General features: G+C 42.8%; 3 protein-coding genes across 3 annotated transcripts; all 3 read left to right on the top strand.

Annotated features, from left to right (window-relative positions):
- The first annotated feature begins 7389 nt into the window (after positions 1-7389).
- LOC137886504 (transcription factor LBX1-like) lies at positions 7390-9941 on the top strand. Its single transcript, XM_068728986.1, has 2 exons — positions 7390-8034; positions 8557-9941. Exons 1-2 carry the CDS (start codon positions 7707-7709, stop codon positions 9042-9044), a joined length of 816 nt encoding a protein of 271 aa, XP_068585087.1. The 5' UTR covers positions 7390-7706; the 3' UTR covers positions 9045-9941.
- A 4950-nt stretch (positions 9942-14891) lies between these two features.
- LOC137886495 (centromere protein K-like) lies at positions 14892-18491 on the top strand. Its single transcript, XM_068728973.1, has 10 exons — positions 14892-14961; positions 15219-15314; positions 15437-15493; positions 16208-16271; positions 16534-16580; positions 16675-16757; positions 16876-16974; positions 17177-17312; positions 17399-17452; positions 17822-18491. Exons 1-10 carry the CDS (start codon positions 14959-14961, stop codon positions 17975-17977), a joined length of 795 nt encoding a protein of 264 aa, XP_068585074.1. The 5' UTR covers positions 14892-14958; the 3' UTR covers positions 17978-18491.
- Positions 18492-18701: 210 nt separating this feature from the next.
- LOC137886563 (stromal membrane-associated protein 1-like) lies at positions 18702-25201 on the top strand. Its single transcript, XM_068729064.1, has 10 exons — positions 18702-18968; positions 19454-19587; positions 20168-20253; positions 20337-20412; positions 20543-20605; positions 20713-20788; positions 22053-22180; positions 22791-23004; positions 23686-24023; positions 24518-25201. The coding sequence occupies exons 1-10, from the start codon at positions 18851-18853 to the stop codon at positions 24650-24652; spliced, it is 1368 nt and encodes a 455-aa protein (XP_068585165.1). The 5' UTR covers positions 18702-18850; the 3' UTR covers positions 24653-25201.
- The last annotated feature ends 998 nt before the right edge of the window (positions 25202-26199 follow it).

Raw genomic sequence — 26199 nt, forward strand, 5'->3', positions numbered from 1 at the left:
AGAGAATATGTTGTTTTGTAATTCGGATGAACTAACGCATTAAATCCTCACACATTGAAGTGAAATTAAATGATTTATTATCACTGGAGCACACGCAGGCGGCACATATGTTCCTGGCACATTTCAGACGGTACATGTTGAAGAAGGCGCTATATGTTGCCTCCTGTGATATTTATGCTGTCACTGCATCGTCATGATGAATGCAGACACTTTTCATTAGAGACAAATGAAAGCTATTCTGACACAATTATGGCAAAAACAATAACAGCGCCGTGTGAGCCGCTCCATGATTGATCATAATGCAGGGGGGGGGGGGGGGGGATTCGGTGGTGTTGGGCTTAACCAGGCTCTCCCTGAGGGGTTTTCCCTTGGCATTAGTCAGACAAATCCCTTTGTCAAGCTCTCCCCTTGCCATTTTTATTCATAAGCATTTGGCCCAAAGAAAGACATCAAACCAAGAATACAACGAGGGGTCAACATCGTCTTTGCGCAATGTTAACCTCTGCATTGATGAAGCTAATTCACATTTCCTCAGTCCAGCCTACGGGGGTTCAGGAGAGGAGGAGCAGAGGGAGGCAGCAGGGTGTGTGTGTGTGTGTGTGTGTGTGTGTGTGTGTAAATGCATGCATGTGTGTGTGTGTGTGTGTGCTTGTGCCTCTCTGTGTGTCAGCGGCCACTTTGTAGTGAGTCTTCCTCTTGACCCGGGCCCCTCCACATGGGGTTTGTATTGATAGCGTTGGCTGAAAGGAGGGGAAAGTGAATGTTGTCCGAGCTCATTGGAATGACAATGGGGGCATATGGTTGTGTGTGTGTCGGGGTATGGTCGTGGCAGCCACCATATTCCTCTGTGCAGGGTTGCCAGGTGCTCCATGAACGGACCCACTGGGAGTCGACAAATCATACACAAATGCAGCAGGCTGGCTCGTGGCTCTGCGGCCCACCGGGGGGCTCTCTGAGGCTGACTCCTTGTTTCTCCGTCCCTGCTTCCTGCTCTCCATCTCTGAGCAACACGATTCAACAAACCATAACAGCGTCACAATCAAAACACTTGAGACAACTGTCAAAGCAGTGTCACCACGCGTTATCTGTTTATCCTGCTAATCAGAGCCGCCCACTTCGAACACTTGAACCCACAGAGAACAAGAGAATAAAGATAACCTGACGTCGTAGCGTCCCCTCCCACACAAAGCCACTTCTTCTGTCATGAATAGTCAGCTCCACCCTAATGACTATTCAATACAGTCTGCAGGCTGCAGATGAACGGCCAATCCACAGCAGCATCTGCTGCGGGCCTAACTCGCCAGACGCCAGCCTTGTAAGAGGGCCATTGCAGGCTAATTGAAAGACAGAGGCCATCTCTCAAAGACAATGTGTGTGTGTGTGTGTGTGTGTGTGTGTGTGTGTGTGTGTGTGTGTGTGTGTGTGTGTGTGTGTTGGGAGGGGAGACCTGACAGAAAGAAGAGTGAGAGAAGGAAAAGAAAAGGCAGGAAAAATAATTGACAAAAGGATGGAGAGAATGAAGCAAAGGGAGCGAGGAGGCGAACGGGAGACATTCCTCTCCTCACAGAGAGAACAGCTGACCTGTCAGCATTTGTTCCCATGCGGCCATATTGGAAAAAGCCCCTATGGGCATTGAATTAGCACAACCCAAACCCACTTCATGTAATTAGAGTGGCCTGGTGGTCTGATCTTATTTTAAGTACATGCTTGAATTATACAAGCTGCAGAGAAAGCAGACTGTAGACATACCGGCGCACATTGATGAATGATTAGAGCTGTAAGAGTAGAGATCCCGGATGGGTCTCCGGTTATAAACGTTGAAGATGAACAGTAAGTAATCAGTAATAAAATCCACTTTGATCCATAATTTGACGTGCGAGTAATCGATGGAGATGCTGTTCACACATCTGAATGTGATGATGAATGTGATTTTCTGTTGTTTTTCACCTCGAGGTCTCTTCATCGTCTTTGCATCAAAAAAGAAATGTAAAATATAAAAACTGCCTCCACAAATGAAAAACTTAAGGATTGCCGTCATAACTCTCCCCAGTTCTCCTCTGGCAGTTTTTATTACCAAAAGCGGTGAATAATATTTTTTTTTTCTCCTACGCCGGCCACCCTGAATAACACGATCCCTCAGCATCACTGCTTACTGTGTTTTATTGTGAGGTGCAGATGAGAAAAGGAGGAACATTGAAATGAAGCACTATCTAGTGCAGCGCTGTGACGTTCATAGAGCAGAGGAGGGATTCATCAGCAGCCGATGAACACAGAGAGAGGGAGAGAGAGAGAGAGAGAGAGAGAGAGAGAGCATGTGGACGGGACTCCTGAACAGATTGGGAGGATGAGAGGAGGAGAGGAGGAGAGGAGGAGAGGAGGAGAGGACGAGAGGCGAGGCCGGTTCGGTTAACGGTCAAAATGACATCCGACGGCCACATATGTGTCGTTTCAAAGTGTGCTTTCTGTAAATTAGGAATTGCTTATGTTCAGGCTGCGCCAACAACAAGTGTACAGGCCCCAAACCACAGCAGTACGATCAGCCAGTCTGTTCCTGGCAGAGGAGCGTGAGAGGAGCAACTGCTCCACCAGGTGAGACTCGGGGAGCAGGTCTCAGGGCGTCCAGCTTCGGCTTTTATCGTCACCACGAGGAGAAACACAATGCTGGCACCCTCTCAGACATTACGCCGGTGTCAAACTATTTATTGAGTGAGCGGTTCTTTATGGCTTCTATAGCAGTGAGGAAAATGTGTATTACTGCAGCCAGAGAGCCATGAAGAGGTTCCTTTACAGAGAGAGTAACTTTGCATTACACACTCCCCATGGGGTCACTCCTGCTCTCCTTGTGTTTCTTGGGAGGAGGCGCACCTGGTTCTGCTCTTCACGTCACGACACGTTCGTTTCCTGACTGTTGTGTTTGACTCGGTCTGAAGGATTCTCTGTGTTTGTGTCTGCAGGTTGTTTGAAGCATCGTGCAGTGAGTCAAGTTTTTAACAATCAAAACACAACAATATCTTTGAGATGGAGAGAGAGGCAGCGAGGAGGTGAGCGTTCATGTTTAAAGGGCTGGTTCACCAAATTAAGTAGTACGCTTAAGATTAGTATTCTTAAGATTAGTATTCTTAAGTTTAGTATTCTTAGGATTAATACGCTTAAGATTAATACGTTTAAGATTAGTATTCTTAAGATTAGTATTCTTAAGATTAGTACGCTTAAGATTAGTATTCTTAAGATTAGTATTCTTAAGATTAGTATTCTTAAGATTAGTATTCTTAAAATGAGTATTCTTAAGATTAGTATTCTTAAGATTAATACGCTTAAGATTAGTATTCTTAAAATGAGTACGCTTAAGATGAGTATTCTTAAAATTAGTATTCTTAAGATTAGTATTCTTAAGATTAATACGCTTAAGATTAGTATTCTTAAGATGCGTACGCTTAAGATTAGTATTCTTAAGATTAATGTTGAGACACTGAACTTGTACTTATTACTCCCCTATATTTATTTATTTGACGGCTGTAGTTGATGCTTTACAGATTAAGACTCTATAAATTGAACAAATGATTAGATTATAAAATATGAATCATTTTTATAGAAGAAATAACCAAAAAAATCAGTTGAAACTCTCTCTACCTCACCTGGCTGTAAGATGAAAAGGCGTCTTCTATTTGACTGCAGTGCTAATTCTATACTAACACACACTCTTTTATTTGAGGGTATTTCTAATGCAGGACTTTTTTGCATTAAGGCGATATATTGACTCTTTAAACTGAGCATCTTATGTTTATGCTAAATGAAGCTAAGCGCTACATGTTACCTCTAATAAAGCAAGCGAAGCAGCGGCCACTGTGTATGTTCTGATAATACATTTTAAAATGTTGTAGCACACGAAGAGAAGATAATATATATATAATCAGCACACTGATTAAATGACGTCACTAAAAACCTGTCCACCTAGCATTAGCCACTATTAGCTGCTGGTCAGACCAAACGAGGTTATAGCAGCAAAAAAAAAACAATACCGAGTGTGTTCAGTTGCTTATTAGTGATTATGAATTAAACTTTTAATTTTCAAGATGAAAAAATGTGTTCTTTCAAAAGTGACGTAGTCTCTGTGAAGTATGTGTGTTGCTGGGAGACGTTATTTCGTCATCACTGTATTCCAAACCAGGTAATTATGGTCTCGACTAAAAATTAAAATCTGGTTCTGCAGCACCGCGAGGCGGGAGAATCCGGGCCGTCAGGGGTTCGTAAGAGGCCTGTTATTACATCTCCAGTCACATAAAATATGGCCGCCTCTCCAGAGATCCCTCCGCTAGATAAATCCTCTCTCCTCCAGCCAGACCGGCCCTCGCGATGAAACCAACCAGTTGTGTTCCTCATCCACTGACCTCTGGTAATGACATGTGATTTATACAGTACGTGTTTTAACCGAGAGAAACATCGGAACCACCCCCCCCCCCCCCCCCTCCCTCTCTGGTTCTATATCGGGTGTCATGTGAGATAACAGACGGGCCTTCGGGAGAGGGAAGACATGACACCCATCTTTGGGGTCTCATAAAATGGCTACAATGTGGATAGTTTCCCCTGCAGCTGTCTAATCGCAGTCTGAGCCCGCAGTGAATGCTGCGTCTCCTCCCGCATGAGGTCACCGGCACGTATCGCGGGGTGGCGCTTTGAGCCACCAGACCGCAGTGAGGAAGGCCTAAATCAACACCTGCTTGGGAATAAAAAGGGGGCTTGAGTTCTGTAAATACATTTAAGTGGCAGATTACAGGATGTGCTGTGAAAATATTCAACAATAACACGACTGGGTTATGATAACTAGAGCTTTTTGAGGGGGTTTATTACAAATCCATCCATCAAAGACGTCCACCACACCTTCCAGCGCAGACAAACGACGCACCAGGAGGCGTTAGTGCACGAGCGAATAGTGCGCGAGGCAGAGTCGTCTTCCGGACAGTCGGTGGGGTGGGGTGGGGTGGGGTGGGGTGCACCGTCCCCTGCACAGTCTAGTAGCTTAAGAGATTAAGTTCTGTGTCTAAAGGACAGCGGAGAGGCAGGCCGTGTCGTTGACCTTGGCAAGCCAGACCCAGAGATGGTGACACACCACAACACAAATCTGTCTTTAATAAACAGGACCCAGCACCAGGACCCAGCACCAGGACCCAGCACCAGGACCCAGCACCAGGACCAGCCCGGCTCAGCCGGCTGGAGACGCACTCATTTTAATGTGAAATCTCTTTTAATTTGACATCGTTTGCTCCCACAGTGGAACAACCTGTGAGCCTTTCAACGCCTTTAATAGTTTGAATAATTCAAATGAATGGCAAAGTGCAATATGATATTATGATGTCAATAAGCCTTCATTTGTTGTTGTATGTTTAATGCTTGTGTGTGTGTGTGTGTGTGTGTGTGTGTGTGTGTGTGTGTGTGTGTGTGTGTGTGTGTGTGTGTGTGTGTGTGTGTGTGTGTTAAACATATTACCTCTACAATAGAGGGTTTTTCATCCAGTAAATTTATTTTGCTCTATTAACTTCTACTTTATGCATTATTTAAACTCCAGTTCAAATGCATGCATGTAAGTTTTAATCTGGATCCTTCATTTGGTCAGCTGTATATTTTTTATTTTTGTTATATTTTTCTATTTATATTTAAAAACTTTTAAATGGTTTTGTGAGAATAATTGGGAACCTTTAATAAACTTCTGGCAAATGTTAGAGAAACGAGATCAAAAGAACATTTAGAAGAAGAGTTTCCTCTGAAGCCAGATCTCACTGCCCTCCAGCAGCAATATATATATATATATATATATATATATATATATATATATATATAAATATATACATATAAATATATACATATATATATATATATATATATATATATATATATATATATATATATATATATATATATATATATATATTATTTATAAACTGCCTTCATAGTCTGATAAAGTTCAACTGGACACATAACTTCAGAAGACAGCCAAAGATCTCCTTCTAAATAAATTAAAATATGGTCGAAATAATTTCTGCTGTTTTAACAGAAATATGACAGAAAGTTTAATTGCAGCAAAATAAAACGTCTCTAACGGAACCGTGTGCATAATGTCATAATAATGTCATAATAATGTCATAATGTCATAATAGCCCGGCTAAATGCTTTAAGCTAAGTGACACCAATGAACAAGACGTGTCTGATTATATATATATATATATATATATATATATATATATATATTATATATATATATATATATATATATAAATATATATAATGTTTTAATAAAATAATACATAATATAAACATATAAATAACCTGATAAATATTAAAATGCGACCATGCATTCATCCTGTATCATCTCTCTGCTGGTATTTAATTATTTTTTTTACGTGAAGCTAAACATTACAATATTAACATCCTGAACAGGTAAATAAATATGATATATCACAATGACCGCATAGACGAGATACATAATAGAGATTAAAATTATTAATAATAATAATAACAATAATAATAATAATAAATTGCTCGGAGTACAGACTTGCCTTCAGTTATTTGTCTGCAGTAAATGTTTCATCAACATATAAAGTTGAGACTAAAACTGAAATGAAAAACGACCTTTTTCCTTCTTCTGATTTAAATTATTTTAGCTTTGATGAGATCAAATAAAATCATATATTTTGTCCTGCTGCGTAAATTAGTTTTCTTATGCAAATAGCGTGTCGCTCATTCTCCAGAGCAGCACTAAAATAAAGTCATCGTGTCAAACCTGGAGGACGCGGGGACACGTGAGAGGAGGTGAAATATTTCTCGGATGATATAAAACGAGCCCTTTCGCCTGAGTTACGGCCTGGATTGTGGCGTTGCTGAGAGGGATGCATGCTGCTCCTTCTCTCCGGCCCCAGAGGAGGTATCATCAGAGCTGATCTATGGCCCGGCTCTACATTACCTTTACAAAACAAAGGATCATCCACGCTTTGGGTCGAGGGAAGAAATCCTTCTGACTATCTGCAGCTAAGCTAACGCCTGAGTCGACTCGTCTTTTGGCAGCATCGGGATGACTCAAAGTAAAAGCCGAGAAACTCCCCCTGAACTAAAAACTAAGTTTTACGCATAAAATGGTTTAAAAACGCGTCGCATCGTCATCTGTCCCCTCATCTTCCTCGCTCTCCCTCTCCCTCTGCTTCCTCTCATTTACCCCATAAACCTATTCTGGTATGTCGCCACACGACTAAATTAGACCAAAGATGATAAGAGCACAAAGCATTATAATAATTCCGCCGGGCTCCTCCTCCTTCCAGCCATGCGTCCTAATTAATGGGACACCCCCAGTCGCAAAAAGCCCCGCACTGGACTGCAACATAGTCAAAGAGTGAAAGGGAAGAGGGCGAAAGTGCCACTGGAGATAATTGATTACCTACCAATCAATGATAACTTGTTAGTAATCGTCAACTCTTTGGACCTCGCCATTTTCAGGGAGGCATCTCACTCCTGCGGACTTGCTGCTCCCGAGGATCGACGCTCTACAGACGTCCTGTTTTGGAATAAGATTTTCTTTTCTTCATTCTCTCCTCAGTGTTTTGGGGTTTATTTTTTTTCTACCTCCCAAACTGTTATGTGACTTTTTTCCTCGACAGCATCGTTCGTTTTTAACCGACAAATATTTCAACGAAGTCCTTTACAAACTCTGCGCACAACCAATGATGACATCCAAAGAAGTGGCCAAATGTGATGCAGTGGAGAACAGGAGGCGAAGTCCGCTGGACCACTTGCCGCCTCCTGCCAACTCCAACAAGCCGCTGACCCCCTTCAGCATCGAGGATATCCTCAACAAACCGTCTGTGAAACGAAGTTATACAATTTGCGGAACAGCTCATCTAATTTCGTCCTCTGAGAAGCACCGTCCGTCCAGCATCCCCCTGTCCAGCCGGGCTCTCCTCAACCAGACCTCCCCGCTCTGCGCGCTAGAGGAGCTGGCCAGCAAGACCTTCAAGGGGCTGGAAGTTAGCGTGTTACAGGCTGCGGAAGGTAAATCTCCATCCGAAAAACACAGTTCAAATTCACCCTTTTAATTGTGGGCGTTTCTCTGTTTTTTTCCTCACTATTCAATGGCCTGCACCAGACAGAACCACCGTTTGGTAACACCTTGTATTTGGAACGCTGTCATGCCATTCATTCGTTAAATGTGCTTGTTTAATAGCCGGAGCAAATATTTTCACGAATGCATATTTTTCTTATGAAATGTGTGATCGAACAAAGGCGCGTTCATGTTCTGGGCATGGCTGCACGATATAAATCGCCACCGCTTTTCTTTAATAATAAGGGTCTCGCGTGTCTGGTGCTAAACGTGTCCCAGTGGTGTCTGTGTAATATTCTTGTAATAACCCGTTCCCATGAGAGCCAAAGGCTTTACTGTTTCATATACAGGACCACGTTCATTGCTATTTCTGCGTTAAGGTCACTTTTACGCGCACACTGCAGCGGTGCGGATGAAGCCCTGCACCTGAAGGATTCACTGATTCTCACTCGGCCTCTGTCTCTCCCTCACAGGCCGGGACGGCATGACTCTGTTCGGTCAGAGGAGCACTCCGAAGAAGCGTCGGAAGTCTCGGACGGCGTTCACCAATCACCAAATCTACGAGCTGGAGAAGCGCTTCTTGTACCAGAAGTACCTGTCCCCGGCCGACCGGGACCAGATCGCGCAGCAGCTGGGCCTGACGAACGCGCAGGTCATCACGTGGTTTCAGAACCGGAGGGCCAAGCTAAAACGGGACCTGGAGGAGATGAAGGCCGACGTGGAGTCGGCCAAGGCCGTCGGCCAGGTCCCCTTGGAGAAGCTCGCCAAGCTGGCGGACCTGGAAAAATGCGCCAACGGCACGCTGGGCCACCCGCGAGCCGATTCCCCCAAGCGGGGCGGCCAGCAGGAGCTCGAGCTCGTTCAGAAACTGCGGAACTCGCCGCTGTCCCCGTTCTCAGACCACACAACTAGTAAAGAGTGCTCAGAGGACGAGGACGTGGAGATTGATGTGGACGACTGATGGCGCAGCGTGGGGCTCGAAGGTCGAGAAACACAAAAAGACGATAGAAAAAAACCCCACCGAGGACTTGTAACTTACTGCTTATATTGTATACCATATCTCAGAACATGTACCAAAATGTAATGACTTTTATATCGACAGATAGACCTATTCATAGTGAAGCATGACCCCAGAACAAGAAATATGCAGTGGTATTTTACAATGTATCCATTAGAAAACTGTTACTTCTTGCAATCAAAGCAATATGGTCTATAATGACATGAGTAACTTATTATTTTTTTACACTATAGGCCAACACACACACACACACACACACACACACACACACACGCACACACGCGCACACACACACACACACACACACACACACACACACACACACACACACACACACACACACCTGTTCTATCGCTTTTGCTATAAGGCCTATACCCTCACACACCACAATGAAAGTGCTCTAGTTTGTCATATTTTTGCATGTAAATGCATGATTTGATTTGTGGTCATTATCTATTTATTTTCCCTTTATTTTATTTTTTTATTTTTTATTTAATTGTTTTCGTGTTTTTTCTGTGAGCCACGTCGCCGTTGAGTCATCTCTTCACTGCCGGCTCCTCTCCTCCTGCTGCTCCTCTTCATCTCACTGGACCCCCTCGACTTCACTTCTTATTTGGCGTCCCGATGCTGCAGTGCATGATGATGATGATGATGATGATGATGATGATGACGATGATAATCGGAAAGGCAAACTTGGACATTCACAGTTATACGTGTTATGGGAATGCTCACGCGACGGCGAGAAACAAAAAATAATATTGCGGTGATTTTGACGAGCTATAGGCTACTTTTTAGATTTATTGTTTGGATACAATAGATTTACAGTTATAAATTTGTTATGTTTTGTACACCTGTAAGTGCCTTTCTCAGGACATTATTTGAAAAACCAATGCACAGACTGTAATGTATATAGGCTATACTATGGGAATAAAATGGCTTTTCTGAATATATCTTTTATGTTGTAATTCTTGAATTAATATTGAGGTTTTTTTTTTATTATGGATATAATAGTCTGGATTTTTTTTTCTATAGTGAGGACAAAAAAAAGACATTTAAGAAACACGCTCTCCCTGCCAAAATGTGGGCGTGTTCGCCCATCAAAGCGGCCTGTTCAGAGTTATTATACTGAACTATTCTGCCCCTTTGTGTTCCTTTCTACTAGGATGCTCTAAACATTTTGTGGCCCGGAATCTCACATCTCCTTTCACGTGCTAAATGCGTATCGTGGCTTCTTGACCCTCAGACGTGTTTCTCCATTCGTTGCAAAAATTTATGTGAGAAACACAAATCTGGTGCCGGGGGGGGGAAAAAGACGCGGATGCCACAAAAACACAAAGTTTTGGGCCAGTTTCTCCAGGCTTTTATAGAGCTTTTTTGTTCTGTGGGACTGGGCCGTAATTTTGAGCGTAAAGCATGAAAAGTGGGGACAAATGAGCAGCGTTCCCTGATGGGACGAGCCACAAAGGAGCAGGGCCGGTCCCCCGCAGGCAGCAATACTGAGACAAGTGTGTCCCACCGCACAAAAAGGACGCAAACGTTTGGAGGCCATATGGTTTTTGAAATTTCCTCACAATTTTAGACAATTTGATGGATTGAGTTAACCCTCCTTTTAAACAGTTTAACTGGGTGCGAACAAAGGCCATAATGCCTACATAGAGGCTCCCTTCACGAGGGCATCTGCAGCTATTAATGTCTAGCCCTTTTCTTTGCCTGGCGTTTTGAACAAGTCAATGAATTACAATGAAACTGCCCCTTTTCTGTGCGCCGCTTGTCTTTCTCCGCTTTTTAGCTCTGGAATAATATGTTTGACTTCTGTCCAAGAACGTTTTCTAAACAAGAAATGGATTTTGTTGGAAGTGTTTTTAATGTTAAGTAGGGAGCCATAAAGAGTTGAGACTGTGACATTTATGCCAAAGTCTGGTTAGGCGCTCCTTTGTTTGCTTTCTTCTCATCTCTTCTTTCTCCTTCTGCTTCTTTATTTCTTTTGTCTTTAAGGAGTTTAATGAAGCTGAAAACATGATGTGAGGCAGAGAGACTGTAGCTCCCGTTTAACTCACTTTGTTCACAGGAATGATAAGTAAGTAGGCCTGTCTTCTTCTTTTATCGTGCTGGCGTTTTCTTTATTTTATTTTTTCTACTTTTATTTCAGGACAACCTGAATACGTTTATAGACTTAAAGCACTTATATGGCTAAAGCTATTGTCAATTCTCTGTAGACAAATTAGTCCTATAAAAATGTATAATTCAGAAACGCTTTGCTTTAATCCCCCTATTTAGCATTTTTAAGTAGTATTTTTTAAATTGTTTATAACACATTATAATGTAATTGCAGGCAGATATAAGCGCTTATTAATGTGTTTGTCAACAGCTAAACCTCCACGTGGACTCCAACAATGAAGGACGCTGAATACACAGATAAATATTGACAACATAATAAAACACAGCTGTAATAATGTAAAATCTGCTTTCAAAAGAGAAGCTGGAGTTGTTAACGAATACTGCCCATCAATAAACATTTTAAATATCTGCATGCATTAATACTGCATTATAGTGTGTTACAAACCATTTACCATGTTAAGTTTATCCTTATTAATGCTAAACAGGGGGTCGAGTGTTTGCCTTTAATTCATATGTATTCATGTTTAGTTCATCAAAGGAAAGAAACATTTCATTAAATTAGATTATTTTGTAAATTGACTTGCAAACATGTCAATTTAAAAGTTATTTCTAAAAAACAATCCTTTGTTTTGAGGTGTATATTACAACCCTGTGTGTGTGTGTGTGTGTGTGTGTGTGTGTGTGTGTGTGTGTGTGTGTGTGTGTGTGTGTGTGTGTGTGTGTGTGTGTGTGTGTGTGTGTGTGTCAGACTATTCTGAATCAAGCATATTTATGAAGGGAGAGAGTGTTAAGGCAGGCTAAGTTTATGGATTTCACTTGCTTATTTTATGAGGGCTTGTCAGGAGGCCCTGCGATAAGTAATACTACAGTCTGTGGGACCACTTCGTGGTAATTAATCTGGAGGTCTTAAGTGTATTTCAGTATTTCACTTCAAGATGGAAAAAATCACTACTTCAATCGTCCGGAAAATTGAAGTTTGATGCATGAGTCCCTACTGAAACAATAGAACAGCCCTCTCTCTCTCTCTCTCTCTCTCTCTCTCTCTCTCTCCCTCTCTCTCTCTCTCTCTCTCTCTCTCTCTCTCTCTCTCTCTCTCTCTCTCTCTCTCTCTCCATCTCCTCCCCTCCCCTTCTTTAACACAGTCTCTCTCTCTCTCTCTCTCTCTCTCTCTCTCTCTTTTCTCTCTCTCTCTCGCTCTCTCTCTCTCTCTCTCTCTCTCGCTCTCTCTCTACTTTATTATTATTTGCACCTTGTGGAAAAGAGTCTCAGGTGCAAAGTGTGAATTAATATTTGAGACGCTGGTCGAGTGACAGCAGTAAAGAGAAGCGTTTAAATGCATTAATTAGTTTCATGTTTCCAGTTTGTCTTCTCAAAAATAGCAGAAAAGGGTTATAAACAACCATAACCAAGTATTGTTATGCTTTTGGTTATTATTATTACTATTAAATAAGTATTAAAAAGAAGATCTGTAAATGGCTTTATATTTGGCTGGATTGCCTGAATTGCAGAGTTTTAATCATAGCCTTCCTGTGGAGCCAGTTAATACTTCAAACTTCAATTTTACGGGCGATTGAACTAAGCATGTTCCTGACAGAATTGATGTATGTATTAATTTCCTTTAACTGTTGATTAATTAGGCTGCGCTGAAGGCTCAAATGGAACAGTTTGTTTGGAAATTTGCATATTAATCAAATTCTAGTTGATCATTCAAATAATCCAGGCTATGTGATCTTTGGGGATGTAGCTTGAAAACATATAGCGGGGAAATAATCAGTAAATATATACAAACTATTACTGCTGCTGTTCTGTTCATCCAGCTTCTCTACAACAAATGCTCTGATATCATTACAACCACAGCAAACCTTCAGGTCTGTTTGTCTTATGAATAAAGAGAAAGAGACAGACAGAGATGCAGATTATCTGATGTGTTCTGGACATATTTTAACTCTCAATTATGTAAAAATAAAGATGAAATGAAATAAGCAAAGCATTTCACAGACGGCACCTCGTTGACCTGCCTCACAGTCATAGTTTGAGGGACGATAGATGTTACAGAATGATAAAAAAGAGAATGTGTTTATGCATTAAGCTCTCCAGCTTTCTGTTCTTTGATATTAACGTGTTTCTCTTGAAATGTGTTTTGCATGATAAACACTTCGTCCTTTGGTCAAAACTGCATCAACATGAAGAGCTTCATATTTATTTATCAATGATGCAAATCAAGAAATTAAAGAGAAGTTGCATAGACAAAATAAACATCATTAGCAGCACATGAATACAATTTATAATAGAACATATTACAGATAAATATGGGTGTAGATGTAGAATAAAATAAAGACAAACATTTTATAAATATGAGCTCAGGTGGAAAAGTTACAAGATAAAAGCAATGATTTTAATGTATTAGTGGCATAGAGCAAAAAAACAACCTCTGAACAATATAGAGGAATAAACCACAGGTACAAACAGACAACGAGACGATGACGAGAGTCAAACGGCCGCCGAGGAGACAGAAATAGAGAGACACCTGCTGGTGTTCACAGGACAGTGTACTCCACTGAGCAGTTAACCAGCCATGGTGCGTGTGTGCGTGCGTGTGTGCGTGTGCGTGTGCGTGTGCGTGTGTGTGTGTGTGTGTGTGTGTAGGTGTGTGTGTTTGTGTGCATTTTGAAAAGTATATCTAAATAAAATGTGTATTTACAGAAAAATAAATACTGCTAAGTAGTACTGATGTTCCTATTTCTCTCTCTCTAAAAATAAAACGTACAGATTGTGTAATATTTAATATACAATAATGAGAAGAAATGTAATGTATATAAACTACAAGCGGTGAAGGCATTAGACTACTATAAAGAAAGGAAAACAAATCACTGCAAAACCAAAATATGAAATGTGATAAGATGATGGTGGAGATTAAATCTGAATCAAATGGTAATGTCTGTGTCTCCCAAAGACAATTCATTCAATTTTGCTTTGATCTGAAAATCTGTTGCATTCTTGGTAATTGAGTTTGATTTGGGTAAGAACTTGCTTCTAAATATCAGGCTTAATATCAGTATTAATATTGTATTCAAGAGCCAGTAATACCATGTTCAGGATAATAATAGTGCTCTGGTGTCACAATACTGCAGCATATTTATATTAAATTCTAGCCTATGTGTAACCTAATGTTAAGCAGTGGTGGAAAAGGACCGACTGAGTTTTGATCTGTTAATCAGTAGTCTGGTATTTTAACCCTTTATTAAGTGAACGTGCAGAAGTATTATCTTCAGAATGTAATTAAAGTATATAAAGTCAAATACTAAATGGCCCCTTTGTGTTACAATGTTGAAGTATTATTACTAATGCATCAACTAAATGAGAATACGCTTTTGTATGAACAATCTTCAGCTTTAAAGTAACTAGTAACTAGTAACTAGCTATAACTAGCTGTCACATTATTGTAATGGAGATAAAGTACCTCAAAGTTATATTTACGTAGGTTACAATTTGTTTGAATATTTATTTTACTTTTGTTATTTAAGCCACCTACAATAAAAAAAATAATCTAATCTGCATATCTGCGAGTTCAGTTTTGGAGACCGCGCCGAACATGCGCAGTGCAGCGCAGCGTCGACGCTCCTCAGCACTCCCCCCTTCTGTCGCAGACGCTACGTCATCAGTGTTGGCGGTATTTTGAAAAAGGAGCGTCTGTTGTTGTTGTTGGTTTCCGTGTTGCGGCGAAAAGAAATCACACATTATGGTGAGACTGGATTTCTTCTGACTAATTCGTGTAGCGCAAACATGTAAACATGTAAATATGTAAATATGTAAACATGTACAACGTAAAGTGAGATGTTTTCACATTAACTGCCGAGAACATCGGGTCCTGCTAACGGGAGCTAGCATGAATCCTCACCCAGGCACTGGAGCGAACGTGTCCGTGCTGTGCGGAGCATTCAGAAGCTTAACATCGACTCTGTGTTTGTCTATTTTATTTATTTATGTTTCCGTGTTCAGGCTGAGGTGAAGCTAGGCAGCCAGGCGCAGCTGTCTGAGGCTGCGCAGAGCGAGCTGATGGACCAGTGCGAGGAGCAGTTCGCTCAGCTGGAGAAGGTAAGCTGATGTCCAGCCAGGCCGTCCTTCTCCAACTAGCCAGTGGATGTGCAATGGAGGTTCTAACTGTGTGTGTGTGTGTGTGTGTGTGTGTGTGTGTGTGTGTGTGTGTGTGTCTTCAGCTTCAGAATGAGATCATTCTGTGTGAACCAGAGTTCTGTGAGAATCCTCAGGAGCAGGTGAGACTGAATGTTCATTGCTGTACTTTTCACTTCATAGATAATCTTTGTATCAATGTTACCGATGACGACATGGAAGACATGGAACAACGACCCTGAAGTCGGTGTTGCTTTAAATGACTTATAATATCTTCATAACGTCATGTTCATACAGCCCTTTATTGTACGCATGACGTACATCAAAGGTCTTTACAGAGACAAGCAAAATAACCAATAAATATCTGACTTATCAACAATCAATGAGGCAACACACTGATGGAGCGGAGGGAAGGGCTTCCACAGCCATAGAAAGCTCATCAAACCTGGCAACTCAAATCATAAAAATGAGAGAGCTGTCGAAGAGGCTTTTTCTCAATGGGAAGAGGGAAATAACAAACCACACGTATGTTATAAACGTTTAGGAATAATGCAGCATCCTCGTTTTCTGCTGCATCACACATGCTGTGCGTCCCTAAAGGTATGACATCATAGAAAAACAAACAGCATCTCCTCAGGCTAACCTGAACCACCTCGTCCTCACCTGTTGGCACAGATGTACCAACTAACACTAAACCATAGTTTATGTTTGAATTTATATTCCTCGTCATATTTGACTAAATATTGTCGGCTCGTTTGTTTTACATTCATCAGGTGTGATATTGGTGTCTGTAAATAACTCAATAACTCATCAATAGCCTTCATAACTGTGTTTAATGTGTGAATATTGTCCATCAGGCAGTGAATCGACTGGTGGCAACAGAAGCTGAGCTGAAGCAGTGGCTGACTGTGGAGCCAGAATGTAAGTCCTCTGTTCACACCGATAGAAGCTGAACAGTAACGAAATATAAGTGTAAAATATCACACATCAGTCCCACAGAGTTACAGTTAACCTCATTCTGCATTTCAAAAAGAAACCGTTTGAATCAAGATTTCCTTTCAGACTTTGTAACTTTATTTAAATTGTGATTCCAGGCTTTCCCATTCCCGTATCTAATGTCTGCAAAATTATCATTTCAGAAATGTATTCATAGTATTTGTGTATTTGTTTGTGCTCCATCCAGTGCTGATTTCAAATTCAGAAGTTTTACTTCAAGCTGGAAAAGAGGAGGTATGTCTGTGTGTGAAGTGTAGCACTGAAGAATGCTTCCTATTTAAATTCACTTCTAGTCATGTGATCCATTTCCCCACGTTGTTTCCCACAGATGCTCAAGCTGTGCTCTGAACTGGAGATGGTGGTTTCTTGCCATGAAGCAAAGCGAGACAAACTGAGAGAAACTAAAGAGCTGTGCGTACATCTTTTAGTTCTCTTCTCAGAGCACATGAATGCTCCTCAGAAGTGAATGGAAGACACTTGTTTCATTTGTTTCGCTCAGTGTGTTGTTCTGAACGTCGATGTATTTTAGTGAACAGAAGTGGTTGGAGGAGAAGAAGCAGGCGCTGATCGCTGCCAACGACCACGTTGAACGACTTCAAACGGAAAAGGGGAAATTATCGGAGCAAAGGTGAGCGTCCAGGAGTTCAAGCGTTGAGGTGTATCGCCACTAGAGGGCAGCAAAACACATTTACTTTATTAAAGAAGGCACAATGCTCATTTACCAGCACAAACACATACAAGAGCACTGAAGCGTACATAAGTTTAACTCTGAGCGCTGTTTGTATGAACTAACTTCTGTGTGTGTTTGTGTTGACATGTGCATTCCACAGTATACTGCAGGACACCAAGGCGAAAATCCATAAATTGAAGGTCTACCAGGAGAGGTTGATGGAGTCTCTGGGCGACATACTGGAGAAGCACGTCCCTCTGCCTCAGAATGAATCCAGTACCAACAGGAAGAAGAAGGTGCAGCGGCCTGCTCTGTGTCAACATGTCAACCCTGCGCCGTTGCTACACCAGAGCCGATCACCATCTCTTGTTTGTGTTTTCAGAACATCACCCAGGACTTAGATGAAGACTTGATTTCACTTAATGAAATTCTTGAGGTGGGTTTTGATGCTCTACATAATCAATGGGTATGTGATGGAGAAGGAGCTGGTATGTGTGTGTTTGTTGTTGGTTATTGCTGTAATATATAAAGCAAGACTAGACTATAACTTATTTTTTCCGATGACAGTGAATAGTTGCATCTTATTCTCTCCGTCCCGTTGAGTTTGAGGTCTAGAGATGCTTAATAAAGACGTACGGTGAGGTCGTCATGGTCCAGCTCTCAGTGCTGCTCGTGTGTTTGTCAGGTGGAGAAAGAAGCACAAATCAAACATCTATTGAACTGTCTGTTTGTAAAGGCCTACCTGCATACTCTATAGGTTGTATCGCCCCTTACTGAACATCCATCTCCCTCCGTTCCCCCACAGCTGCTCATGAACAAGGTCCTGAACACACCACACGACCCCTACGTGACGATGGACCACACCTTCTGGCCACCGTACACGGAGATGCTGCTCCGCTACGGCATTGCAGTGAGGCACCAAGAGAACCACTTCAAGATCCGCCTGGAAACCTTCTGCTGAGGCTCTCGGGCATCTTCAGTACCACTTACCTGCTCGTGTTTCTAATAGTGCCATCATGATGTGTGTGTGTGTGTGTGTGTGTGTGTGTGTGTGTGTGTGTGTGTGTGTGTGTGTGTGTGTGTGTGTGTGTGTGTGAGCTCATGTGAAGACTAACTGCTGGGAAAGATGTGAGGTTAGCGATATAATGAAGTGTGATTATTAAATGAGTGACTTTCCCAATTTCACAAGTATTGTTTTTACAGTTGTACAGAGTAACCATGGGTCCTTTAAAACATCTGAGAACTCCTACATTTAAGTCTCAACTTTGTGTAAACTCATATAATGTTCTCTTAAGTACATATTTCCATAGCTGTTCATCAATGAGGAATGTAAGTTTGTGTTTTTCACTATAAAGTTCATTTAAAGATGCTTGAGTTGCTTATAATGGGCCTTTTTGAAGCCTCCAGGTACCCAAAGGCTGACTTGTTGTTTTTGTTTGTATATATTTTCATGTTCAATAAAGTTGTGAACTGCAGATGTTGAGTTTTGTTAAAAAAAACATCAGGGGTCTCTGATTGTCTCCTCGTGGTTCATGTAATTATTTATGTGACACCGGTGGAGCAACTTTTAGTGCAGACGATGTACAACATACTTCACGAGCAACTTTGTGCGTCAGATGACGTCATAACTGTCGTCCAATCAGATGCATCCGCCGCGTCAGCGTTAGCGGTCTTGTGGGCGGAGACGGGATTCCGGTTCCGGGTGTTTTCACATCTCGCTCTGAGGCGTTCATCGCTCCGATTAAGTGTCTTTTATGAGACACTTAATTCGATTCGCGACTGATTTAAAGTAGAGTTGTTTTTTTATCAAAGGAGTCCAACTTAAGCCGTAACCATGGCGACCCGCTCGGAGAGAGAGAAGGCCCAGAAACTCAACGAGCAGCACCAGGCCATCCTGTCCAAAATGCTGAGAGAGGAAGACAACAAGTACTGCGCCGACTGCGAGGCTAAAGGTGCGACACTCACACTCTCGACTTTTAAACAAATTCAACTTCACAGAGTTCACATCTCCACTCCGAATCCGTCGCGAGCGCGCTCTGACTGTGTAGCATCTGGGTCGGTTAGCTTAGCTGAGCTAACTCGCTAGTGGGTAACTGGCTCAAGCTAGTCAGCTGACATCCCCTGAAGCTAAACTAAAGTGGCTAACTAGCACGCTAACTTCTCTAAAATCTACACGAGCTCCACACACCGCCTCTCCCGTAACGCCGCCGTTCAGCTCTTCTGTCGGGTTCCACGAGTGTTGAACAACCGGGGGGGGGAGGTTCTCCACAGGAGCTCCACTCTGGTCCTCACGTTAGGTCATCGGTAAAGAATGCAGAGCTCGCTTCTGCCACTTAAAGTCACTTCAAGATCCTGCATGTTTTATGTTTTTCTTCTTCAGACATCCCTCCGTAATCGAATCACAATGCTGCTTTTGGTTGTTGTTTTGCGTTTTCAGGTCCAAGATGGGCATCCTGGAATCTGGGAGTATTCATGTGCATCCGGTGTGCTGGCATCCACAGGAACCTGGGAGTTCACATATCCAGAGTCAAGTCAGTCAACCTGGACCAATGGACTTCAGAACAAATCCAGGTACTGTGTGGTTCTACTACAGAAGACGGTGCTTTTTATAAATCGGTTTAAATCGTTTTTGCGAGACATTATTGCAAAAATCTTTGTCGTATTGGACGTAAGGAGATTGATTTCAGCATCCTTCTACTCGGGCTCATCTGTCCTCTACTGACGACTACTTTCCTCTTCGAATCCTCAGACCTGTGACACAGCTGCACACTTATTATGAAGCGGTCCTCTCAATAAACTAGCAAGAGTATCTTAACTTTTAGTCCTTTATGTGAGTCAAGCTTCAAACGCACCAGATCCTACAACCCATAATGTAAACGGATAGTCTGTCACTAGGCTGGTCAGAAGATCACTGATAACACAAGCATACGAGTTATGAGTATGACTAGGACACACTTTTTAATGCAAAAGTGCCTGAAACGTTTGATAAATATGTCTTCCATGAGCTGTTGCTTGAGTGTTGCTCTCCTTGATGAGCAGACTAATCATCGTGTGCTAATTGAATTGAGTGTCCCTTGAAATATTTAAGCAGGCATTTATATTACCAGCCTCTGATGTCTATAAACCTCTCTGTCTGTCCTTTCCTCTGTAGAGTATACAGGATATGGGTAACACCAACGCCAGGCAGCTTTATGAGGCAAACCTTCCAGAAAGCTTCAGAAGACCTCAAACAGACCAGTATCCTTCACTATCAGCAGGCTCACCTAACACAACACTGTCTGTACTGAAGCTGTTCACTTTTCACTTAACTCTGACCTAAGAGCTGTGGAATTCTTCATCAGGGATAAATATGAGAAGAAGAAATACTACAGCAAGAATGTGACCAATGGGAGCAGTGTATGTATCCACTATTTAAAAAATATACTAAATGGATCTATTGTACATGCTTTTAAAGGTAGTGTACACACTTTTACACACACGCTGTTCAAGCTGGCATCAGCTGTCCTTTGTTTGTTTGTTTTTTTAGCCGAAAGACGGTAAGAAGGAGAGGGAGCCTGACAGAGGAGGCAAGGTGTCCTCCTACACCAAGGCAAGTGTCTCTCACAGTAGAGCTGCTGTATGGACGTCCTCCTCAGCATCATGTTCGTCCCGTACGGAGTTTTCCTCACTTATTTCATTTATTTTAACGACCGTTAGAGCGAAGAGTCCAGGCCAGCTCCCAGAACCAGCCCCGCTAAGACTTCAGAACCCTCTGTGAACCTCCTCGGCCTCGGTGAGTGTCTCAGATGTGTCTCGTGAATGTGCTGCCTCAGTCTACGATATTTATGGAATCCGGCTAAGTAAGTTTTCCGCTTGTAATTGTTTTCCTTTTTATTGCCAATTCCAATAAATGAGCGGATGACTATAAAGTCGTTGAGCCGGGAGTGTGGAGGTTTTATGGTGCTAGCGGAGCTGTGTGATTTCAGAGCACTGGTTTGTGTTTAATCTTACTGTATGTGTGATGCGGTGCCTGTAACTCTTGCTTGGCGTAGCGCGCTGTGATCGTATACCGTCTCAATGAAGGGGACGAGGACGGCCTCCGTCTGTCGCTTGTGTTGTCATCACGGTGTAATAATCAGTGGGATTGAGCGTAATGTCAAGACGCTGTGTTCCCCTTTCAGTTGGTGTCTGGCTGCTGTGTGGCCTAGCAGTGACTGTCACTGTACATTCCTGTTCCTCTCAGCTGACAGGAAGCAGACAAACCGTCCTCATCGGTGTCTGTGTGAGGACTTTAATGAAATCTGTTGTTCCTTTAAGCTGCTGTCGAGGCGGTGAACCACTGCACGCTTCTGTTTGTGAGAGGAAGCGTTAAAGCTGCCGACTCAGCGGCTCACTTGTAACTTCTTCTTGTTTTCTTTTACGTTCATGTTTGGACCTTTTGTCTTTGGAGGACCGTCCTTAAATGGGGACACTTTGACACGTCATGAACACCTCACTGCACATTTATGCCGACCGTATGGAAACGTTTTGCTCATTGGTCCGTTGCTGGCTCCCTCGCAGCAGCAGGCCTGTCTGTGTAGAAGTGGATATTTCTGCATTGATGTTTAGAACATGAGCTGTTCCTCATGACGAGGTAGAACAACAGGTTATTGATTTGTGCACTCTGAATATGGGTGTTTCACTTCATTACAGCAATTAAGTTTACAGTTTAAAGTAAGAGGACATCTTCATGCTACTGAGGAGCTTTGCCCTCTTTGGATGTTTAGCTGATCAATTGTTTTATGGTAATAACCATTAAAGGAATTTGCCGTTAAAGGAACAGAAAGATGACGCGTGTTCTCACACGAGCAGACATAAGCTCTGTTTGTTTACACACCTTCTCACAGCAGTTACACATTTCATAATTTCTTGCGGAGTGAATTCAGGTAGACCGTCACTGGGGAGTCGTCGGTGAGTCTTGTTGTGTTGAAATAGTCCAGCGCCTGTGTTCTCTGAACTGTGAGCTCTTCATGTCGACCTGTTAAACCAGTTTGTGTTTTTAAACCTCTCTGTCACAGACGCACCGGCAGCGGCATCGACTAACAATGGTAGCACGAGCACAAACCAGAACAATGACCTGGATATCTTCGGCCCCATGGTGTCCAACCCTCTCCCTTCATCTTCATCTGCAGCTCAGTTTTCTCAGGTAAGAACTCCCTCGTCCAGATCTAGTACTCATCTGTGAATGACGCCTGACGGTAACGGTTGTCTGACCGAAATGAAGTGTGCAGTAAATAAAGAGTCGAATGATAACTACCAGCATCAACAGACAGAAACAGAAACAGCAACGCTGAGAGACGGTGAGGCAATCTGTGGGCTGAACATTTCAATAGGGCTGCAACTGAAACGCTTCCTTGCGATGTCGCTTTGTTATTGCGGTGTCGCAGCACAAGCAGTGCTGGTAAAACGACTTGCCGTTATGTCTGGGGGGGTTTAATCAGCACCAAGCCTGCTGGCTGTTAAAGCTGCTAGCAGTCGACCAACAGGCCACATCTGAAGTATGAGGGTCGTCATGCAGGACGGGGTCTTCAAAACACGGACCCGTTCTGTCAACCAGCTGATGGCCGTATGGCAGCTAGGTCGTAAACGTTAATGAAATGTAATTTGATTTAATGATGGAGCCTTTTATTGATGATGATTTGTTGACTCATTTGAAACATGTTCTGTCAGGACGGGTTTGTTACTGAGCAGCTGATGTGTTAAACTCACGTCTCTGTTATTCGATAGCGTCATCTAAAGCGCTTCCTCTCTGTCAGGTGAGCTCCAGTACCGCGGCCAGCACTCCGACACAAGCTCGGGCAGCGGCAGACGGAGCCGGGTCGGGCTTGGGCTCGGGGCCGGGAGACCTGGACTTGTTCGGTGACACCGGTAGCGCCGCTAAAACTGAAGACACGGCCAAGAAGCCGCTGTCCAAGGACTCCATCTTGTCCCTGTATGGAACCAACAGCATGTCCCAACAGGCCCCCGCTGGTGAGGACGCAGATGTCTCAGAAATAATGTGAAATACAACCCGAGTTCAGTTTCTTGATGCCTAAAGCATTGTGTGTGTTTCCTATGATCACGAAACAAAAGAAGTTTGCCTGATATTGACATTTCTTTTATTTAAATCAGGAACTATTTGATCAAATAATAAGCAAGAGAGGATGCAAATCTGACTCGACATTTAATTCCAGCTTTCGGTACTTTACTCTGTCCTGCAGACACGTCAACATATTGAGGTTTGACAGCCAACCCCCCATAAACCCTGTTATTATAGGCAAAGAAAATGGGGATCCGGTTGTCGCTCACAACTCATTGCCTTCGTGGCAAAAGTAGACTTCCGGTTTACATCCCCCAAGTTATGGAAACTAGTTCCAAAACTTGGGGGTGCAGCTGTCTTGATTGTGTCCATGGGGAGGAGGTCCACTGTGTCAGACTAGATCATCACCGTGGTTTTCCTCACCACGGTGATGCTGGGATCTGTGTGAGTACATGCATGCTCGTATGTCCCAACACAGTCCTGTGGAAACGTCTCGTCCTGACTAACGGGCTCCTTAGACAAACACACGGCCAAACTAGTTTTGGAAAACACCCCACATATCAGAGGACAGGCCTGAAAGACATATTCGTATGCGTAACTTCCTCCCTCTGCTTCGCTCCTTCCCTCCTCAGCTGGCATGTTCATGGGCCCCTCCCAGATGCAGTTTCCTGTCCAGGCCGCCGGCGGTTATCAGGCTTTCCCTGGCATGGGCACGGCCATGCCGCCTACAACCGTCATGGGTGCCATGATGGCTCAGAGCGGGGCGGCCATGATGGGGCCCAGTCCGGGCATGATGGTCGGGATGACGATGCCCAACGGCTTCATGGGGAATGCGCCGGCCGCCGGCGTGATGGGCATGGCACCGAGGATGATGGGACCGCAGGGCGGCGCGTTGCCTGCGGGCATGGTGCCGGCTCAGGGCATGTACGCCATCCAGCCTGGGCAGCAGGCCCAGTGGAACATGGGTCAGGTATGGAGCTCTGTTACTCCTGAAACAAAGCTGCTCTACAGTCAATCTTCTTCTGTGGCTCGTGTGCATGTATGGCTACTTGATCATAATCACGATCGTTTTTTTGGTGACTATTGAGATCACAATCTTTTAATAAGTTGCACAGCCTTGTGTTCATATGTGTCTGTCAGGTGTGGTTAGTTTCACATGTGACCACACTCAGCTATGATGATGATGATGATGATGATGATGCACACAGTGCGTAGTGAAGTTACTACACAGGATGTGGACGGAGCTTCCAGCCGCCGCTCTGCGGAGCAGCAGTCATTGATTCCTGACCTCTAGAGGCCAGAAAGGAAGTGAAGAGGTTGTGCAGGAGGAGCTTTGACTTGAGTTCAAACTAGAGAGATCACAGACTAGTTTCAGGACATTGGGTTCAGAATTACAACATTACAGGTTTGAATCCGTGACGTTATGCTCTCGTGTTGATCTAGGTCTCTCTCTCGCTCCCTCAGGTGAATCAGCAGATGTCAGGGTTGACTCTGAACGGTGCCGGGGGCCAGATGGCCTTCGGTCAGCCTCCGTCAGCTATGGGTGGATGGGCCGCCGCCGGATCTGGCCAGACTCTGAGCACACAGCTATGGAAGTGAGCCTTGGAGCAGTTTGGTGGTCGGGCAGAGTAAGAGTCGAGGTTGCAGAAAGTGCAAAAATATATCTTGTGCTGCTCTGCGCCTCCCTATGAACTGATGCCCGTCTCCATCTTGGACCAGCCTTCAGAACATGAAATTGTATCTCCTCCTCCTCCTCTTTTTTTTTTTTTTTTCCCTCTCTGTCTCTCTTTCTCTCTATTGTGTGAGTGGATTGGGAGTCGTACAGGATTACAGCCTGGCAGTCTCTGCCTGTCATATGGTTTTTGATCATAACTTTTATTTTCCTTTTTTGGAAAAAAAAAAAATTACAAGGAAATAACAGTCCCAACAAAAATGATATCAACATATCAGAAACGCTGCAGGACCAGTTACACAAGCTTTTATTGTATCACTGTATTATTATAAGAATATAGAACATTTAAATGAATAGTATTTAACGGGAGAAGATATGACTATCGAGTCTGTCAGTACTGCTCCAAAATGTACAGCGCTGTATAACCTTTTAAAGTACTCGTGGTTCCCCTCTCAAATTAAAGTGATAATAAATGACTGGCTCTGATGCGTCTTCTATGATTCATATAGAAATATACCCGCAGCAACACCGCCACTGTTATCGTCTATACTTGCCTAAATTCTGATCCAGAATCTCACGATGTCGGTTAGTGCATGTGAGTGGAAACGTGAGGAACATTCAACGAGGAAGAAATATACCAGAGACTCCTCATCCCTGCTGTTGATCCTGAAATACTCCTAGTAGGATGTCAGACGTGTGAGGGAAAAGTCAGAGCATAGAATGTCAAAGTCATAGTTTAGTATGTTAAACAAAGTCTAGAAAAAGTCATATAGTAAGTTTAAAAAGTCAAAGTATAGCATGTCGTAAAAACTCATGGATAGTTATAGTACAGTATGTAAAAGGAAGTCAGATGTCAAAAAAGATGTTTTATTATTTCTTGTCCAAAGTATATTATGTCGAAAAAAGTCATAGTATAGTATGATGACAAAAGTCAGTGTATGGTATGTAAAACAAGCTGATAGCCTGCCGAAAGTTTGACATACTAGACTAAGTCTAGGTAATCGATCAGGAGAACTGAACTCAATGTGTTTGAGGTTCTCATTCACATCATCTACTAGTTGAACCTGGAGTGTCGACTTAAAACACTGTCAGAGGAAATACATCTTGAAATCTTGACTTCCGTAGGGTTTAAAATAATTACAATAATATTTTGAATAAAAGTGTAAAAGCTATAGAAACCTGTTCATTTTTGCATTTGGAGCCAGAATGAATCACTTACAAGTAAAGGTGAAAGAAAATCTTCACTTCCACTGAAGACAATATCTTTAATAAACAAGTAATGTTCGAATGAAAATACAATCATTATGCAGTATTTGTGCATAATATCGAGTTTGGATGCAATTCGAAGGAAACGTGTTCATACCGTCAAATTCATCAAACATATAAATAAAGGTCGTAGCTCAAGCACTGCACTGTAGATCGTTACACACGCGTCACCTCTCCTAAACTCAACAAGTACACAACATGTGGATTC

This window comes from Cebidichthys violaceus, unplaced genomic scaffold (assembly GCF_023349555.1).
Source record: "Cebidichthys violaceus isolate CVI_PGR_0920_01 unplaced genomic scaffold, fCebVio1.0.p SCAF_44, whole genome shotgun sequence".
Classification (NCBI taxonomy): Eukaryota; Metazoa; Chordata; class Actinopteri; order Perciformes; family Stichaeidae; genus Cebidichthys; species Cebidichthys violaceus.

Coding starts and splice junctions, on each gene's coding strand:
- LOC137886563 (XM_068729064.1), top strand. CDS start 18,851: ATGGCGACCCGCTCGGAGAGAGAGAAGGCCCAGAAACTCAACGAGCAG. Junction 20,413..20,542: donor ATGTGACCAATGGGAGCAGT/GTATGTATCCAC, acceptor TTGTTTTTTTAG/CCGAAAGACGGTAAGAAGGA. Junction 23,005..23,685: donor GTCCCAACAGGCCCCCGCTG/GTGAGGACGCAG, acceptor TTCCCTCCTCAG/CTGGCATGTTCATGGGCCCC.
- LOC137886495 (XM_068728973.1), top strand. Junction 16,758..16,875: donor CTGAGAGAAACTAAAGAGCT/GTGCGTACATCT, acceptor GATGTATTTTAG/TGAACAGAAGTGGTTGGAGG. Junction 17,453..17,821: donor CACTTAATGAAATTCTTGAG/GTGGGTTTTGAT, acceptor GTTCCCCCACAG/CTGCTCATGAACAAGGTCCT.
- LOC137886504 (XM_068728986.1), top strand. CDS start 7,707: ATGATGACATCCAAAGAAGTGGCCAAATGTGATGCAGTGGAGAACAGG. Junction 8,035..8,556: donor CGTGTTACAGGCTGCGGAAG/GTAAATCTCCAT, acceptor TCTCCCTCACAG/GCCGGGACGGCATGACTCTG.